We start from the raw sequence: 19,420 nt of genomic DNA on the forward strand, positions 1-19,420 counted from the left end.
TGTGTTTTTTTTTCCCGAGCGCTCTTTGCCCCGGGTGCTGCACGGCACATATTATGACCTATCAGTATCTATCTATAGTAACTCTGTTGCAGCATAACTCCTGATGTTGTTCTGTGTTTCTTGAGCATTTTCTACCTTTTTTTTCGACTTTCGGCTCAGCCTCAGACTCTGTTTTCACGCAGGATATGAAGGATATTATCGCTCAGCCTTGGTTGTGTTCTGCAGTTTTGGCCGTGATTTCTGTCTGTTCTGATATCACTGCACTCAGCGAGCTGAGAGCTGGCAACGTGGATCAGACAGGTTGTGAACAAGCCAACAATTTAGCGAGACTGATTTAACCACTTTATTTACAGGTCATACTGAAAGAGAGTGCAGCTTCACACAGGAAAAGGGTGTGCCTGCCTAACTGCAATAGGTGCACTGAATAAAAAAAAAAAAAAAAAAAACTGAAAACGGGCAGTTTGGGAAATAATTTCACAATTTTTCCTTCTTCCAATTAAGTCTGGCTGCTCAGGAGGTTTGTTAAAAACCTGTCTGATCATCTGACTGCACATATTTATTGCCATGTGACTCCTTTTCAGCATGTCGGCGTGTTCCCAGAGCTCAGCAGCTACTTTGGCAAGTGTAACGTTATTAGATCCAACCTAATACTTGATTCTTTGTGGCCAATACTGATACCAACAGTTGGAAGTAAAACCATTTTTCTTTTTGCAATGACCCCATCAAATGTGGTCATCGAACACCTTTTACAAGATATTTTACAGTTCAACAATAAACTTTATGGTCGAAAATAGCCCCAGTGCAATAAACGTCATGGGAATTTAATAATTAGAAATTATTCAAAGAAGGGCTGCACGATATTGCGAAGCATAAATGTTCTGCTATTTTGTGATATTTTAAAAAGTAAAAGGAATTTAGATAACTTTAAAAGCTCTATTTGAAAAGAGATGAATCATTCATGAATGATGTGGGGGATGTTTTTTTGGAGGGGAGTGCATTTTATTACAAACAGCCTGAGTGGGCTCTGCGTTTTTTGATTAAGTGATTGAGAATGATTTTGGTTCGACGAAACAAGCTCCCATGTAACCAAGAACCAGTAACTCTGACTACATTATGAACTGTTAGACAGACTTCCCTCATGTATCAGTCATGGAAACTAAGAATCATGAAAGTTTTGCCTTTCTGTGTCAGGTGATATGTCGTGCAGCCTGAATCCAAAGCATCTTTATCGCATTAAAATTTCTGAAAAGAGTTTTCATATCAGTACATATTGGGCAATGTACACACCAAAACATTATGATAACACGCAGAATCAATCTCCAAAATCAATCAATTAATTAATTAAGGCATATCATGGAGAAAAGCAATTTATGGCATAGTGTCACACACATGTAGACTGAATTACGTGAAATAGTCTTAATAAATCCACATGTCATCATTCATCTTTTTTAACATCATCACAGAGACCGCTTCACTGAGATCTTGATTAAATGTTTTAAATGAAACCTCATATAGTATACTGTATGTGCGTGTATGTGTTGCTGGAGTTTTATCTCGCCTTTATCTTAAAGCTAATGTTTGGTTGAGTCGGCGCAGCCTCTAACCCTGCTGTTCCTCTGTCTCCCCCCCTCAGCGTGCAGACCTGGTACCTACAAAGCTTCGGCCACGGACGCCTACTGCACCAAATGTCCCCCGCACAGCTCCTCCCCGCAGGAACAAGCAGAGGAGTGCGTCTGCGAGAAAGGTTTCTACCGCGCTGAGACCGACCCGCGCTCCATGGCCTGCACGCGTGAGTGATGCAAACACACGTACATTTTATGAGCTGCGAGCGAGGTTCATCCAACCGTAAGCTACTGTGTGTTCACTGTGCTTTGGCTGTTGACATTTCTATGTCATGAAATGTAAATTAATACAAAACACAATGTTTGGATTATATTCCAATTTAATTTGTTCGCAGTGTGTTCCTGTAAGAATCTATATTGGTTGATTCTTCTATCTATAATCCCTCCACGCATGTTCCCTCTTCCTCCGCTGTTATTGGTTTACACTTGAGATGCATACATACTAAACACACACATCCGTGTGCGTCGGCTGTGTGGTTACAGTCCACAGATATCTCACATGAGAACACTGATACTGGCGGTTAGAAATCCGATGATGTTCCTTATTCTGCACACGCACGTACAGAGCGAGGGGGGATCGGACCACATCCTCGCGTACAGAGAGGGAGGAGAATAGAGAGGATGTGGAGGGAGGGACGGAGAGAGATGGATTGAGACAGACGGACAGATGTGGGGGTTGGAGAGGAACAGTGACACTGTGGGAGAAAGAGAGTCCGAACTAAAGAAATATGGAGGCGCGCACACACACGCAGGCATGTGCGCACATACCGAAAAACCCATTATCGGGTTATGGTAGATTACACTCATTAATCGCTGTAGCAGGTGAGATGTGTAACGGTTGGTGTTATCAGCTGAAAATGAGCAACGGTTCTTTCAAATATGTATGGGCGCTCACGCACACACGAGAGCACGAGAGCACTGAGGAGGACGGAGAGGGTGAAAATGAGAAAATGAGGAGGCAAGGTGGCAGAATTAGCGATGGAGAGATATGGAGAATGACACTTAAGACACAGGCAAAGAATAGAACAGCAGGAGGGAGGGGAAGTGGACTATCAGAGGCGTATAATCTAAATGTCATAAAAGGCCTATCAGTAGAAACAATGATGATGGACAGCTAAGTGTGGCCCAGGGAAGAGGGGGGTGGTGGAGAAAAAGAAAAAGACAGAATTAGCAGGATCAGTCAGGAGATTTACAACCGACAGCTTCAATTATCCCCAGCATGGCCTCCATCCCCCACGTCGAGCTTTCGCTCCCCCCAATCCTCCTGCACTTCAGAGAGGCTCGCCACTGGGAAGGCTAATCAGGAAAGTCCCAGGCTCTGCCCACGGCCCCCTGGGGGCTCACTGCTCAGCCAGGACCTGATGAGATGTCAGGACGAATGGGCATCGATTGACAAATTTCCATACGGTTGCGATACCTGTACGTGCTGTGCTCCGAGAAACCGTAATCAGAGGTTTCCATACGAGCGGTTCCCATACAGCAGGGATGGTACAGGCTTGGCGTGATGGAGGTTTGTGATTGGCTGTCCTCTCTGACAATATTTAAACCTGTGCTGCCGATGAAAAAACACAGAGAAGGGATCAAATGTTGCAGACAAAGCCTCCACAGCAACGGCGCGTTCAGACATCATGAAGCCCCCTCATGTATTTATACAGGCCCCCTGTGTTGACACAGTGAGGTTGCCAATGCAGAGGGCTCCAGCAAAAACACAGGGTCGACTGGCAAGAAGGTTCAGTCTGGCTCAGCGTTTGCAGCAATGCAGAAGTTGTGGAGCTGAGCATGAAAAACTTTGCTTAATCGAGTCTTAAGAATCCCATTGGTGACGCACCGGTGATCTATAAATCTCAAATTAACTTAAAATGACAGCACCTACCTTTAGATTTCCAATTCTATAAAGTCAGCACAAATGAGGGTTCAGTCAGGAGTAGCCAAGGGGAAAATGACCCCTACACAACCAGCAATAGTATCACTTAGGTTGAGTCTAGACTGTGCTTGGACAGAAGATAATTTACGTGACAAAAAAAAGGTTTCTAAACAACTTCTTATATGTAGTTTTCTGTTCACATCATACCTCAGACCAAAACTGATCCGTTTTATAAAGATACATCCCAGTTTCAACTTCAATACAAGCACAAAACTATTAGCATCAAAATAAACTACTAACAAAGGTAAAAGTACACGTAACGTAGAAAAAACTATGTCAGAAACATAAATTAAACACATTATTGGATCATAATTAGTGATGCTTTAACATGTTTATCTCTCCTAAAGGTTACAGCTGGTAAAAGTGGATCTTATTAATCCAATTTAATACGTAAACTGGCACATTCCTGGTAGATTACTTTGTAGCATGAATGCAGGATTTCTATGGAAGATAAAATGATTGCCGTATTGATACATTTCGGAAGTTAAACTAACCTTTTTCCTATACTACAAACTGCTGAGAGGGTTTTTGTGTCTAATAAGCCTTTCAGACTCTGCAGTTATTTCATCTTTTCTAATGCAGAAAATCAGCCCCCTGCATCCTGTTAACACTGAGCTGCTTTTTCGATCTGGATTTAAAACATCCACTAAGAGAGTTCGTCTGGTTTGATGATGGGAATCTTTAATGTGAATTAAAAGGAGGAACTGTTGAGTCTGCAAAACCGGCAGCTTTAAAAAAAATAAAAAAAAAAGCACCGTACTTCATTAAAAGTCTGATCAAATAAAACAACAAGGCGAGGTGAACAAAGAACAGCGAGGCTGATACAGTCACTGATGCATGCTGGTTCTTGATTGAGCATCTTCTACCGAGCAAGTGGAAAAGCCAGGGGGTGTGTGAGCGCCTTCCAAGTTGGGTATCAGCTGCTCAATATGGCCCTAAACAGAATTTCATTGAATTTAGACTCAAATTTGTTTTAATCCCTAATATTGTTAGAGAAAAAAGCCCCTAAGCTGCCTTTTAGCTGGGAAACGCCTGGCTCCTCTCTGCTGCTTGATAACCTCTTTGATCTATCTACACACACACACACACACACACACACACACACACACACAATAGAGAACCGGGAGTTTCAGATGTAATTTTTTCTGGCCATCTTTCTTCAGGAGTATGCATGATAACACGTACATACAGTACATTCACATGTACAAGGGTGAGCATGAACACACTTCATCTGAAGGTAGAATAAAGGGCATCTGTGTGTCGCTGGTTCTCTGCTGCTGAGAATGATTACTGTCCTGACACACTTTCTGTAACTCTGTTACACTAATCATTTCAGCTGAAGTCCGCAGCCACATTAAATCATAAAATGTACCTGACTCATGAGAAAATTACCCCGGGCACCTTCTATAGATCATTGTCCGCTCACATCTACGGTGGAAACCTCGCTGCTGTCGAGCGCCGACTATTTAACTTCGTGTGAATTCTCTTTAAAGATGGATTTAAACTTCAGAAGTGTAATATATTCACATACCGTCACATTAACAATCAGCCAGGCTCTTTTAATCACTGTTCGCTCCACTGCTATTCATTAATCGAGCCAAGTGTCCACCCCTCTGGCTGGAGTCGTTTCATTCATTTTTAATTGAATAAATGGGAATTCTGTTCTTAACAGAAACGGCACCAAGTTTGGTAATTAACATGAGGAAAATGCAGGCTCAGAATGTACATTTGGGACAAAAATCATCAGTCAGTTTTCATGAGTGAGAACTGATAAAGGGTGCTGTGCAGCTCAGCTGGGGTAGCTTTGCTAATGTGGGAACAGTGTGACATATATTGAATTATTATGAATTATTACCCATTAGTTGAATGAATATTTGATTTGTTTTCCGTCGTTTGAGTGATCCTTTGGAGTTTTCGAACACTCGTAGTGCGTCAAATAAATGTTTTTAACAGTGGGCCTCCGTTTTCTGCATAGTCCTGCTGATGGTTTCATCCTGTTCCACTGATCAATAGTTGGTAGAGTTCACAACCCTCACAATCTGTTTTTCCAGATCTTGACAGGAAGAACTGTCACAGTCAGTTGGGAAGACTACAGGTTTTAAATTAGGGGGGTGTGGACTTGGAAAGATGTGAGCTCCTCAAAGACCAGACCGTCTGTAGCCTGCTCCTCAAGTCTGACCTCGAGGCTACATTAGCTGCTGCTAGCAAAACTCACCCAAATCTCTCACAGAACTGTCAGCAGTTGAGTTGGATTATGGGTGATGTAGGCGGCAGGTTTTTATAAATAATAATAGTCTCTATTAAAAGGACCACATCTCTGGCGAACTGACAAAGCTGATGTGGAAACACAGTGTGCAGCGCCTGCTCAGGCCTGTGTGAGCTGACCAATCAGAGCAGACTAGGCTTTGTGGGAGGGCGGCCTTAAAGAGACAGGCACCAAACATTTTCTAGTACACCCGAAATAAAAGTATGAACCTATAAATCAGCACCTTTTGACTCACTCACTTCACTTCCAGTCATTTCCCAGCAGGTTGATTGAAACTCGTCTTACGTCTCCATCTTCCCTCAGGTCCTCCCTCTGCCCCAGAGAACCCCATCTCCACAGTGAACGAGACATGCGTCACCTTGGAGTGGTCACCACCGAGAGACACGGGAGGCCGGGGGGACATCACCTACAGCCTCCACTGCAGGAAGTGCTCCGGTGACGGCAGGAAGTGCACGCCATGCGGCAGCAGCGTCCACTTTGTTCCCAGACAGTTTGGTCTTTTATCAGCCAGCGTGCTCGTTACCGACCTGCAGCCAGACTCCAACTACAGCTTCACCGTCGAGAGCCAGAACGGAGTGTCGGACTTGAGTCCCACACCCAGAGGAACGGTAGTCATCAACGTCACCACGTCACAGACAGGTGAGTGCAAACTCAATCTCTGAATTGAAAACACCAGCGTTTGTTGACTCGGAGGTATTCTGACAGTGTAATTCTCGTGTGTGGCGGGGTGTTCTGGGAGTTAAATTGCAGGAAAAACCTGAGAGAAAAAAGAATTTTGCAGCATTTCACTGATATCCACTTTTAAATGCGGATAAGAAAAGAAAATCCTCTGGGGAAGAACATATTCATCAGCCTGAACTCAGAATCTGTGGGATAGCGAATTGAGTATTTTTCAAAATTGTCTCCTGATTGCAGTATGCTCACAAATAGTCTCGCGCTTTCACATGGCAACTGTAAAATCACTGCTGTGCTGCACCAGTCTGATACCACAAAATGACACCTCTGCACCTCTGCCTCCACATTTATAATCATGCGTGCATCTCTCACAGTGTGGGACTGTGGGAAATTTGTGTTTGAGAAGCGTGTATGACAGGGTGGGGATGACTAATAGGCCTCGTACTATGGATGTGTGTGTAATAACAGGAGCGGGGGAGGGGGAGGTGAAGGGGGTGTGGGAGGCTGTTAACCTCATTAAGATCTGCACATGTCACACTTGGTACTCTCGACTGCAGCGTGTCTCACACACACACACACACACACACACACACATTTAAACACATGGAAGCAAGCATACACTCTCAGCCTACACCAGCATGTGCCCCAATGTCAGAAGTCACAGGGTCGCACATTAATAACACAAGCAGGGTCACACGCCACACATGTGACACCTACTGTACACACATCACAGGATCCTGTCATCGCACATGTACAAAACACCTCGAAAGGCCTCTCATTAGCAAAATTACACGACGCACCCTTCAAATATGGATCTCATCCTCATTATAGCACAGTAGGTGCCCGTCTGAAAACTCTCTCCGCGCCCCCGCAGCCCGCTCCCTCGGCCTCCTTATTCATGGTTTGTTTACCCACATTTCGCCGAACTGTACCTCTTTGTTGCTCATGCTTTGTCCCCTCTTGTTCTCTGTTGCGCTGCAGTGAGCGTTGTGTTGAAGGAGAGGCGGAGCAAGGACAGCGTGACTTTGGCCTGGCAGGGTCCGGAGAGACCCAACGGAGCCATAGTGGAGTATGAGGTCATCTACTATGAGAAGGTGAGAGAGAGCACACACACACACACACACACACACACACACACACACACAAAGTCATTTTTAAAAAGGGGCACAACACCAGTTTTACACATGAAGGTCAGTTTACCTGCTGTGTTAACTTTTTAACAAACCGCCTGTGTTTTTTTTAAGGAACACAGGTATTTTCTTCTCCATTAAGGATTAAATGACACTGTCCATACCAGTGTTGTGTTTTTGCAGTAAATATGAATACACTGCTAGCAGCTGATTAGCTTACCTTAGCAAATTAACACATTATTTACAGTTTGATTAATCAAAATTGCAAAGATTTTTTTAAAAAAGGGGATTATTTTCAAGATTTTCCTTGATAAGAACCAGCTGATGAACAACCAGCAGAGACTCCAGGAAGTTACTAGTCCCAGACAAAAATCAATTAACCAATTAATCAATAATTTGTTGTTTTTGCACTTTTGGGAGGTACTGGTAGATAGGTTTATGTCAGCTAGTTGGCTTTAGACGGAGCCATGCTAGCTGTTTCGCCCCCTTGTGTTCAGTCTTTGTGCTAAGCTAAGCTAACCTGCTGAGAGTGGTGTCAATGTTCTCATGTAATTTTCAGCGAGAAAGAAAATAAGCATATTTCCAACAATCACTGTTGTGTCGGTGAATTTCACACTACTCCTTTAAAAGGTCCAGTGTGTAATATTTAGGGGGACCTATCTTGCACAGCCATGTTTCTACAATAGACAAACCAAACGTTGGCTCTGGTTGGGACCTTTTGTGTTATTTTTAGCAGCCAACGCAGGGGCTGGTGAGCAAGGGGTCTTCAGCTGGTTCCAATCTGCAACCTCACTGCTAAATGCCACTAACTCCTACACACTGGACCTTCTACGTTTCAGGAGCAAACGCCTTAACATGTCTGGTGCAACGTATTTCTTTCCTCTCAGTCTCTTCATCATGTTGTCTGGGGGCCTAGCCTGGGGCCATATCTGGAATGACTTGAGCATCAGCATCAATCTCTCTCTGTCTTACTTCCTATCGCTCCCATCTCCACCACCGCATCCCTCACACCGGGCCAATTAACCACACATCTGTCGAACACACCTCGTAAAACACGGACATGGTGATGAAATTAAGCCTCTGCGCGTGTATGTGTGTGTGTTTGTGTGTGTGTGTTGGCGGGCATTAGCAGTAAAATAGTGTTAATCCGTGTTGTAGAGTGTCTTCCATTAGGTAGAGTATCGGCCTCTCAGCAGGGAATCAGCTTACCGACAGACACACTTATTCTTTATTCATCCTCCGACACACATACTTGTACGTGCACACACACACACACACACACACACACACACACACACACACACCTCTAAGGTAGTCAAGGAACGAAGTGAAGCGAGACTTCAGTAACCACATATTGCCCCCAAGTGTAAAGAGGATAAGATTTGGGAGTTGACAGACACTCATGTATAAATGCGAGCAAATGGTCCAGCGATGAACAAATGAAAACTTAGTGAGGTGAACTGATCGTGGCCTCTGGAGACTTTTAAAATGAGCCATTCAAGGTTTCAGCTTTTTCCAGTCCTGCTCTTTATATACCCTTTTAGATTATATCTATAATTTCAGTCCTATATTATTCACTCAATCGCTGTGTTTCTGTGACACTTCAGTGTCCTTTGTACTCTGTATTTAATCCTCCCCTGATGCTCTTTCCTCCTCCTCTTCAGAATCAGCGGGAGCAGAACTACACGGTCTTGAAGACCCGCTCAAACATGATGACAGTGGACGGGCTTAAGCCGGGGACCACCTATGTGTTCAGGGTCAGGGCTCGAACCGACGGGGGCTATGGGAGCTACGGTGGAGAGATCGAACTGGAAACCAGCCACGAAGGTAAAGAGATTAACAATAAACATTTTTTCACTGAGTTCTTCTCTATTTTTTCTTTTTATTATTCTGTGTAATTGGATTGCTGGATTTATTTTCCCTTTGCCATGTCTCTGTGGCATTAAGCTTAAAATTGGCACAGCAGGCATTGGCTGAACTGAACACAGCGACGTGCTAGTTCTTTAAACGCAATCAGTGGTGGTAACACAACAAATCCAAATTAGAGGTGAACGAGAAGGACAAAGATTAACTGCAGAGCTAAGAGTTCTGACTACAATACCACAGAACGGTCCGTCTGTTTTTCATCCCTCCTGCTGTCAAATCAATCCACCAGATGGTTATAAAATAGCTCACTTTTCATCCGAATGGCTTCCTCAGCTCTGTCGTCAAACAGAAAACCCTCAGCAGTCTCACAGGTTGTCACTGTGCAGATCTGAACCAGCGGCTTAAAAGTATCCTGGAATATGAATCGCTGTGTAAACAGCTCAGTTGGAATATTGTCTTTTTGGAATAAGGGCAAAACCCTGAAGATTTAGTGCGTCTGAATGCGGTCGTAGAAATGTCTTCCGTAATTAAAGCTTTTACGCAGTAGGTCTGCATTTTGCTGCACGTTTAAAAATAAATCATTTTGTGTCTCTGAAACTTTGTGTCCCTACCAAAGACACGCTGCCATCTGTTCAGGATCAAGTGGATGTGCGTAAATGTGTTGGTCTTCCCTTGTGGTGTGCGGTGGTTCCGGTATAGTTAGCAGTGTATCAAACGGGACCGCTGACAACCTGAAATATCACCTGCAAATCAATCGGGATAATTCAGCAGCTCTGTTATCAGCAGGTGAAACTCTCCTCGCGGTGAGACTGGATGGACTTCTCTTTACTCTGTCCAGCAGGGGAGAGGACCACAAAGATCATCCTCACTGTTTTTGACGACTCCATCCTGTCTCCTATTGTGAAATTATACAACAAATACAATAAATAATGCATGGTACTCAGAGTTAAAGGTCATGAGAACAACGGACTCGGTGTGCAGAGTGCCTTTAGACTTTTGTAAAGAGGAGGACGAGACACGGAGGATAAATATGTATTGGGTTGGATCCAGCTCTGCGTTCATCGTGCCGTGTCTCTCCTCCACGATGTTCTCAACGCTCCCTGTCAACTCGTCACTTTGTCATCTTAGTTCATTATCGCATCATTATGCGCTCGAGGATTTGCTGCTTTAGAGGCCCCGTAATGTGCTCTCTTCAAAGTGAACATTGATTCTCAGACAGGCAGGCAGAGGGGGATAAATCAGTTAATGTATAGCACCACGATATAGATTGTCCCTGTAGCATACAGCGGGCACACATTAGCCTACTAATCATTCAATAATCAATAAAAGTAACTCAAAGCTGGACTTTCAATCATGTGACTGTAAAAAGTGATTGTGACCAAGCCTTTCATACGACAGGTTCAGGTTCAAGGTTCAGTGCTGTAAAACGCAGAATCTGTGACCCTGTGACAATCACATCCAGGTTATCCAATCAGATCGATTCCCACTGATTGATAAAGAAGGGTGCGTACGTGCGCGGCAGCGAATGTAATAGGAGATCGATTGCTTATCTGCGCCGGCCTCGGGGCGTTCATTTGCCTCACACAGTCCCGCTCGAGTACTGTATATATACATACACACAGAGCCACACGTGTCCGCTCATGCTCAGCTAAGCCTGATAAATGGGGTATTTGTTTTGAGTAATGGCTCGATTGGTGTGGCGTAAAAATCGATGCGTCTTTGCAGAAAGTTCTCGGCGGTAGCCTTGTTATGCGAGATGTTAACATATCCATTTGGACGGCGCGGGCCGAATGGGAATGGGCTTTCACGTCCACTCTCATACAGAGACAATGCTGGGGAGAGAAAAGGGGGGAGAGAGAGAGAGAGAGAGAGAGCGCTTTTCATCAAGGCCCTTACTTACTATTCAATCCGCCTCCTCCTCGCTCTCTTTTACTCGTTTGCTGCTCTCTCGTTTTTCCCTTCTTCAACCTCTGTCTTTTATCTCCCTTTCTATAGCTATCATATTTCATTCTCTCTCCGTCTCTCCTCTGCCACTCTCACCTTGCTGTCTTTTCTACTCTCGGCCTCCCTTCATCTCTTCTCCCCCAACGAAAGCTTCTGTCCGTCCTCCTTTGTGCGTTTGTTTGTATTAATCCACCGTGTTCCCTTTTCTCTCTCTCTCCCCTGTACAGATGTTTTCGCTATCGGGGACCCTAACCAGTCCACTATTCTGGCTGTTTCCATCGCCGGCGGGATCGTTCTCCTCATCTTCCTGGTGACTTGCTTCGTCGTCAGCGGAAGGTAAGTGCCAAAAAAAAAGAAGAAGAAAAAAAAAGAAAGAAATCTGATCCTCACGTGATCACGGTGAGCTGTGTGAATCACAGCTGGGACAGAGGTGAAGTGTAGCTCAGCAACACATCTCCCACTTCACATGTCCGTGCCTCTCCCTGTGAGGGGGATCACATGGTGGTCTGCCAAAGCGGGGCCTCCATCTTTGACATTTACACACCGCTGCCAAAGCCTAACTAAAGGGCTGTGTCGTTTCGTATGTGAAGAGCACAGACTCCCTATGATCACCGCCTTTGAAGGTTAGGCCGCCGCTAATGCTCCTTCTCAAAAGAAGGGGCCAAAGAAGGCGAAGGGAGATGAGAGGCAGAAAAGGAAAAATAAAAGAGTGCCGGTCGGTCGAGACGCGAGAAGATGAAAGGATCGGAGTGAGGAGAGAGGGCACTTTGGGTGGAAGGAGAAAGGGTTAAAGGAGAGGAGAGGAGAGGAGAGGAGAGGAGAGGAGAGGAGAGGAGAGGAGAGGAGAGGAGAGGAGAGGAGAAACAAGGGGATGACAGCGATGTGATTTACCGTGCCTGTAACTAAATGTTTATCCTCCATGAGCTCCGACTAGATTAGCCACATGTTAAGAACTACACGCACTCACACACACACACGTGCACGCACACACATGCAAACACACACGTGCACACGCCGATGTACACACGCTAAAAACATTAGTATTGATTCAGGTGATTGCTTATCAGGCTGAGTGCTCTATTCACTATTGACTAGGAGGGATGTAATCAGCGGAGACTGTGCTGCGCGACACACACACGCGCGAGCACGCCGACGACAACACAGCCACATTTTTTTTAATCAGACGGGAATTATGAGGTCTGTAAGAGGCAAAACAACCTGTTAAACAAAGTGCACGCGATGACACGGGCGCACACTTGACTAATCAGGTTTCACAGGCCAGGGAGGCGTTAACTAGGTTTTTACACGAGGGTCGATGCTCCACCATCAATTCCAGGTCTCTCTCCCTCTCCCTCTCTCACCTTTCTCCCTTTTTTGTCTCCCTCTATCTGTCTCTCGTTTAGAGGTAGGGACGCTCGGGAGGAAGCAGGGTTGATTACTGCTTTCTATTAAACAACATCTGTACATCTGTCAAAACGTGTCTACATGCGGATGGTGGGGGGGAAGTGTGTTTCCACCCAGGGAACGAAGACGAGGATCAAAGCTGCATCACAACAAGGGAGACGAGGGAGGGACGGAGCTCGAGGGGGGAGGGAGATGGACAGAAGCGAGGTAAAGGAGAGACACAAGTGGAGGATAAAATGAGAACGTATTAGAGCAGATAGGCAGCGGGAATGACAGACTGCAGCAGGAAGAAGAAGAGGAGGAGGAGGAGGGGGGGGATACATCTGAAATATTGTTTGCGCCACTAGAGAGCTACATTTTGAGATGGTGTGAGAGATAGAGAGGAAGAGGAGGAGGCAGAGGGCTTTAGAGAGAAAGATGGAGAGAAAGGGAGATTGATGGAGGGGAGGAGGAGGAGGAGAGCCAGAGGCATAAAGAGGAAGGGAGAAGGGAGAGGTGCAAGGAGCGGAAGATGAAAAGGTGGATTACAAGCGTGATGGAGACAGGAGGAGGAGGAAGAGCGGGAGAGATGATTGGGTGGGCGATTGCACTGTAAGGTGCAATAGGAGCGTCACACTTCAGCTTCTGGAGGAACTGGGAGGAATCTAAAAAGAAGTCTATACCTTTCTCTTTTTCATCCGTTTAAACTTCCTTCTTATCCATCAATCAGTCCATTTCTCTCCCGGCTCACTGTTCTGTCCTCACTCCCTCCGCTTCTGCTTTTCTCTTCACTTCGCCGCGTCTTTGGCTCTCAGGCTTTCATTTCCTGTTCCGTCCTCGAGATTTACATTTGGATGAAGCCCCTCCGTAACGTATCAAGAATCTGATGTATTTGCAGAGACCCGTCCAGTGTTGGACAAATTAAACTGGAATTGAAATTGACACTGAAGAGTCAGCCAGGGTTGAATGATTTCCCACCAGACATTTTGTAAAGGCCCCCCCCTTTTTTTTTTCCTCCCTAAATGCCGGCTGTTTAAACCATTTCCACAATGATCACTGGGCTGGAAAGAAGCGCTGGAGAGCTTTTTTCGTCTTGTTTTACACCTAGTTCACCTCGTGACTCCACAATCCCGACCACATTTTGTTGGGCTGACGTCAGATTTTCAGAGCGTCGAGCGTTGCTATGGTAGTCCATGTTTTCCAACCGGTGTTCGAAAGGGAGGAGATGTGTCGGCTGCGTTAGTAGTCTCAAAACGTTAAAACCATCTTGGAAGCAAGTTTTCTCGGCGTAGACTAAATGCGGTCCAACGAGTACGGCTCACAACAGACTATATATTTAATGTTGTTGCAGGAACATCAGCTCTCAAAAAACAAAGAAAGCAACAAAGGCGAGAGTCCAAACAAGCCGCTGTGGCTTCATGGGTTGAGTACAGGGACAAGTGTTTGTATCCTGATTGGAAACATATTATTACTAAGTTCACCTTTCATTTTTTTCTCGTTTCCTTTCAGTTTGGTCAGGTTTAGGCAACGAAAACAGTCAAGTTAAGTTGAGACAGTGGTCGGGTTTAGGGAACAGAAATACTTGGCTAGGTCTAGATGAGCACATTTCTCGGTTAGGTTTAGGCGATGGAAAAATCCTGGTTGGGTTTAGGCAACAATAAATCTAAACATAACCCAGTATTTATGTTACGGTTGGGCTTAGGGAACACAAACACTTGGTTTAGACAACAACATTTAGGCAACACTAACACTTACGTTAGGTTTAGGTAATCAGGCTTTGGGTTAGAATAAGTTCTCCCCTCCTGTCGTGGATAACTTAAAGTCTTGAAAAATGGTACTTGTGACAGCCCCTAACATTTAAACACCCTGACAAGACTTTTTTTTTTTCTTTATCACCGAACTATAAAGCAACTACAGTCCCAGTCTCTCTCGCTCCCTCACACACAACACAGCCTCACAGGCACATTCACACTCCCTGCAGCCCTCGCTGGCAGGCTACTGAGCAGCCATGCCTCATAAACGGGCTGATTTGCAGGCCGCTCTGTTCCGTCCTGTTCTCGTTTAACAAAGTGCTGTTATGCCATTGTTACCGCGGGAGGGGAAACATGGAAAAAACGTCGAAAAGCTCCTCAGACGCAGCACGGCGCTGACAAATCACACCGGTTATTGCTGCGTGCGCGCCATTAGCGCTCGGCGAGTACGTGTGTGTGAGAGTGTGTGTGTGTTGGTGCTTTTGTCCTCCTGAGGGTGCTTTGGCAGGCTGGCAGGTGCGAGCGATGGGACGCTAGCAAGCGACTGGCATAGCTATGGATTCAGCAGATGGCCTTTCACTCAAAAGGCGCTCTTCCCCTTCGGTCCTCACTTTCTTCCCACTCCTTGTTAAACACGTTACAGCTCCTGCCTCCCAGCATCTGTGCGTGTTGTGCGTTCCCTGGGTTTTAGTCCGCAGTCTAATGATTCTCCAGCCTCGCAACCGTCTTCCTCGCCGAATAGCCGCGGGGCCTTTGGTTTCGCGCCAGTTTCCCGTGTGTTTTTCTGTGTTCTATGTTTTTAATGTGGGAGTTTCGGTGAGAAGTCAGCGTGAAGTTGTTCCATCTTTTGTGATGCCTGCTTCTTTTTTTTGTTTTCTTTTTAAAAAGGCGTCTCATCTGCTGCGCGTCTCAGAGTCCGCCTTTATAGAGTACATCTGTTGTCGGCGCTGGAGATATTCAGCGGGGAGTCGAGGGTCGCAATCTGTTCGGGGGAAATCTTAAAAATAATAATATGTGATTAATGTGTGATACCTCGTGAAAAATAAGATGTAGTTACTTACTAAAGCGAGAGCCTCTTGTTGTTTACTGCACAAGATCAAGCAGAAATCTATTGATTACCGTCTTGCAGGCTGGTTCAGTTTTCACCCACGCCCAAAAAAAAAAAAAGAAGAACAACCTTTTCCAAAGACCGTTTTCACAGGCGTAGTTTTGTAGAAAAACAACCTTTTTCTGAGGAGACTTTTGAATAATAAACAGCGAAAGGCCGAGAGAGAGAGAGAGAGCGAGAGAGAGAGAGAGAGAGAGAGAGAGAGAGAGCGAGAGAGAGAGAGAGAGGCACGCAAAGAAAAGTGAGATGTCACTGTAGCGTGGCTGATTCTGGCAGAAAGACTTCTCAGGCTCACTATTAGAGAGCGGTAACAGCTTTACCTTTTCAACACAATAGCACGTCCTGCCGACATGCATGTAAGCTCTTTTTACCTCCGCAGCATCTGTTGTGCAGCCCAGGGTTATTCTTAAAAACTTAATGACACAAAAGAGGAGAGGAAGAGGATGAGGAGGAGAAGGAGGAGGAGGAGGAGGCAGCGTGTGCTGATGAAAACATGCTGTTGAGAGGAGTTAAGAGGTTGGTGGGAGAAAGAGGCTTGGGAGAAAAAACACTAATTGAGTGTAGTGTGTGTGTGTGTGTGTGTGTGTGTGTGTGTGTGTGTGAGTACATGTTCAGATTTCAAAAGGAGATGTGAGAAACTGAAAATCATAAACACCAAAGGCTTAAAGTAAGAAAAGTCTGTGAGGGTTTTTTATTTCTTTAGCTCAGATTTGGGAGGAAAATAATAAAATTGGTTTTGCGCCAAGAAATAATTTTAAAAAAGCAGAGCTGGAAAAAAAATGGTGCCAATCGGTAATAATGCTGAATTTGGAGGTAGAAATCAGCCAATGCGTTCCTCCCCTGTGGGTGGTGTTGGTCTGTTTGCTCGATAATATTACTAATAATGATTTGGCTGCCTGGAGATCCCGTGTATACCGATCTGAAACAAAACAGCACGGCGAGGCTTGCAAGTGTGTGTGTGTGATGTGTGATGCGACGACAATGTGTGTAATATCATTAGACAGATTTGTATGTGTTGCTTGGATGCCGGAGCTTTCAATTAATGCTGCTAAGCTGTAGGGTGTTGCCGAATACAGCTTTGTCTGCAGAATGCCTCGAAAGTGGCTCGAGCGAAAACAGTGCAATAATAATAGCAGCCAGTTGCCGCAGGTGCAAAACTCTTTCACACGGGCGTTATGCAAATGAGCAGATGTTCAGAGTGGGATTGATCAAATGTCCTATAAACACCAGACAAATTGTTTTGGTTGCGGTTTTTAAAGTTTATAGCACGTTTGAGGAGCTCCACACACACACACACACACACACACACACACACACACACACACACACAGTAGCGATGGTGACCTAATCAAGTCCCGTCTGCGTAGTAACATCATTAGGGGGATTAGTTGCACACCGATCTGTTAGCAAATATAAAGATACACTTCACTTAATGATGCAGATGACATGATCCTGTTTTTCTTTCCTTCCTCTCTCGTTTGACCTTTTCACCAGGTTGTTAAAAATCCTGCTACATTACACCAATTACTGAAGCCTTTTCCTTTCCTTTCGTAGTCTCTCCTCTCCTTTCCTTTCCTTTCGTAGTCTCTCCTCTCCTTTCCTCTCGTAGTCTTTCCTTTCCTTTCCTTGCTTTTCCTTTCCTTTCCTCCCCTCTCCTCCTTTCATTACCACTCTCTTTAATGAGCGGGGGGAGCTAAATGAAATGTTTCCAAACAGGGTGTTAATGAAACATGGACAGATTTATTAGTCATAACTCTTCAGCTAATCATTTCCCCTTCCTAATAATTAGCCCGAGCAGAGTAAATCTTTTTACGCTGTGGTCAGAGAACGCTGAGCCGGCGCCAGAAACCGCCGTGATGATGAGAGAGAGGGAGGGATGGAGGGGGGGGAGAGAGGGAGGGATGGAGGGGGGGGGGGAGAGGGCGGGATGGAGGGGGGGAGAGGGAGGGATGGAGGGGGGGAGAGAGGGAGGGATGGGGGGGGGGGGGGGGGGGGAGGGAGGGATGGAGGGGGGGGAGAGAGAGGGAGGGATGGAGGGGGGGGGGGGAGGGAGGCGTCCAGAGGAAGAAATCTTACTCATTCCCGACATCACCGAGAGTTTGACTCAGTCCTGTTTTTTTTTGTTTTTTTTTACATTTTGTCATGCTGTTTTGACTCTTAATTAATTATCCACAATCAGCTTTTATTATACTCATAGTTTATTAGCAGCCGAGCAGCGAAAGTCTTTTTGTTTTTCAGCCCGCCGAACGAGGCCTAACACCGCTGTGAAATAATGAGACGGAATTTAATCCATTGATTTCATTCCCAGTAATTATTTTTTATTTAATAGCTTGATATTAAATGGAATCACCATTATCACGAGTAATGATGAGAGCAGATACCCACAGCAGGGTGTGTGTGTGTGTGTGTGTGTGTGTGTGTGTGTGTGTGTGTGTGTGTGTGTGTGTGTGTGTGTGTGTGTGTGTGTGTGTGTGTGAGGTGGGATCGGACGGGGGGGCGCTGGTGGATAGATGTGTCATTTCATTGTGTCATGCTGGAGGGGTGACTAATGATTTACTGATTTCATTTTTCTAGTCATTCTGATTAGGCGGTGGGTAAAATAATGTGCAGCGACAGGAAATGAAAGAGGAGAGGAGAGGAGAGGGAAGAGAAGGAGTGTGAAGGAAAGGAAATGAAAATGAAAGGAAAGGAAAGGAAGACACCGCTGGATTTTTTTTTCTCTGAATGAATGACCCCCCTCTCTGACTCCACCTTGTCTCCGGGTGTATCAATTTCCACTCCCGTCTTCCGGGCCGGCAGCCTGGGCCCTCTAATCCAATAAAAGGTGGTCGGTCATATAAAACAAACTGGGCGATACGAGGCGGCTCGGAACTGCGCACACACACACACACACTTTATTAGCTCTCCTCACGTCTCAGGTGAACATTAGTCCAAGGTTATTCACTCAAACGGTCTCTTATCTCGCCTTCTGTCATTCACATCATCGTCCACGCACAACTCTGTCAGCGTCTGGCCCGTCTCTTCTGTCCAACTTTGTTTCAAGGTTACTGGCACATCCATATTTACTCTCCTCTCCTTGTCTTCCTTTGGTGCACAGTCGCGCTTTTTTATCCTGGCCTGCCCCTCGTTTGATCTGCTCCACGCGCCCCTCGTCTCCTCCGTCACCAGGTGTTCCCTTTGTTTTCCCACTCTTCCTCCACTTTTACTTGTTTCCCCCCCCTTCTTCTTTGTTTTTGGTCCTCTCTGATCCACACCAGTGGCTCAGCAGACACTTTTTTAAAGAGATAACTTTTTGTGAGCTGCAGGCCTTAAATACATGACATCCCATCTGTGTCTGACGCGGATCACTCTCTTAATTTCACTGCAAACTCAAGCGACAGCAGGATGACGGAGCGCCGGGTTCTGATTATCACACGAAGTACAAACTGAGTGCAGGAGATGTTGTCTCTCGCTCCTCGTAGCCTGCAGTTAGACTGAGGGGGAAATGGAAACAGCAACAGAGCTCGAGGCTAAAGTACGGATAAATGAAGACTTGGCATAATCGTGACAACATCAGGGTGAAGGATGCTCTGTCGCACATTTTCCAAATCTTTAAGATGATCATTGAGAAGATCTCACTGTCGGGCTTCTTGTACACTGCATTTTGACTTCCTACATTACAACTGTATCTGTAGATCTCATGACTCTAGATTAAAAATAGGCTTCTGTGCATATTAAGACATGAAGAATTAAGAGTTTTAAAAACCAGCCA

General features: G+C 45.4%; 1 protein-coding gene across 6 annotated transcripts in view; it reads left to right on the forward strand.

The window, feature by feature from the left end:
- Nucleotides 1–19,420, forward strand: part of epha4b (eph receptor A4b) — a 103,506-nt gene that overhangs the window by 51,888 nt on the left and 32,198 nt on the right. For all 6 annotated transcript variants that reach the window (XM_037085202.1, XM_037085204.1, XM_037085205.1 and 3 more), the window contains 5 exons: nucleotides 1,634–1,789; nucleotides 6,116–6,451; nucleotides 7,469–7,581; nucleotides 9,282–9,444; nucleotides 11,655–11,763. In XM_037085202.1, the coding sequence (XP_036941097.1) occupies nucleotides 1,634–1,789; nucleotides 6,116–6,451; nucleotides 7,469–7,581; nucleotides 9,282–9,444; nucleotides 11,655–11,763 (877 nt within the window). The remainder of the gene's footprint in view (nucleotides 1–1,633; nucleotides 1,790–6,115; nucleotides 6,452–7,468; nucleotides 7,582–9,281; nucleotides 9,445–11,654; nucleotides 11,764–19,420) is intronic.

The sequence above is a fragment of the Acanthopagrus latus genome, chromosome 21, assembly GCF_904848185.1.
Source record: "Acanthopagrus latus isolate v.2019 chromosome 21, fAcaLat1.1, whole genome shotgun sequence".
Classification (NCBI taxonomy): domain Eukaryota; kingdom Metazoa; phylum Chordata; class Actinopteri; order Spariformes; family Sparidae; genus Acanthopagrus; species Acanthopagrus latus.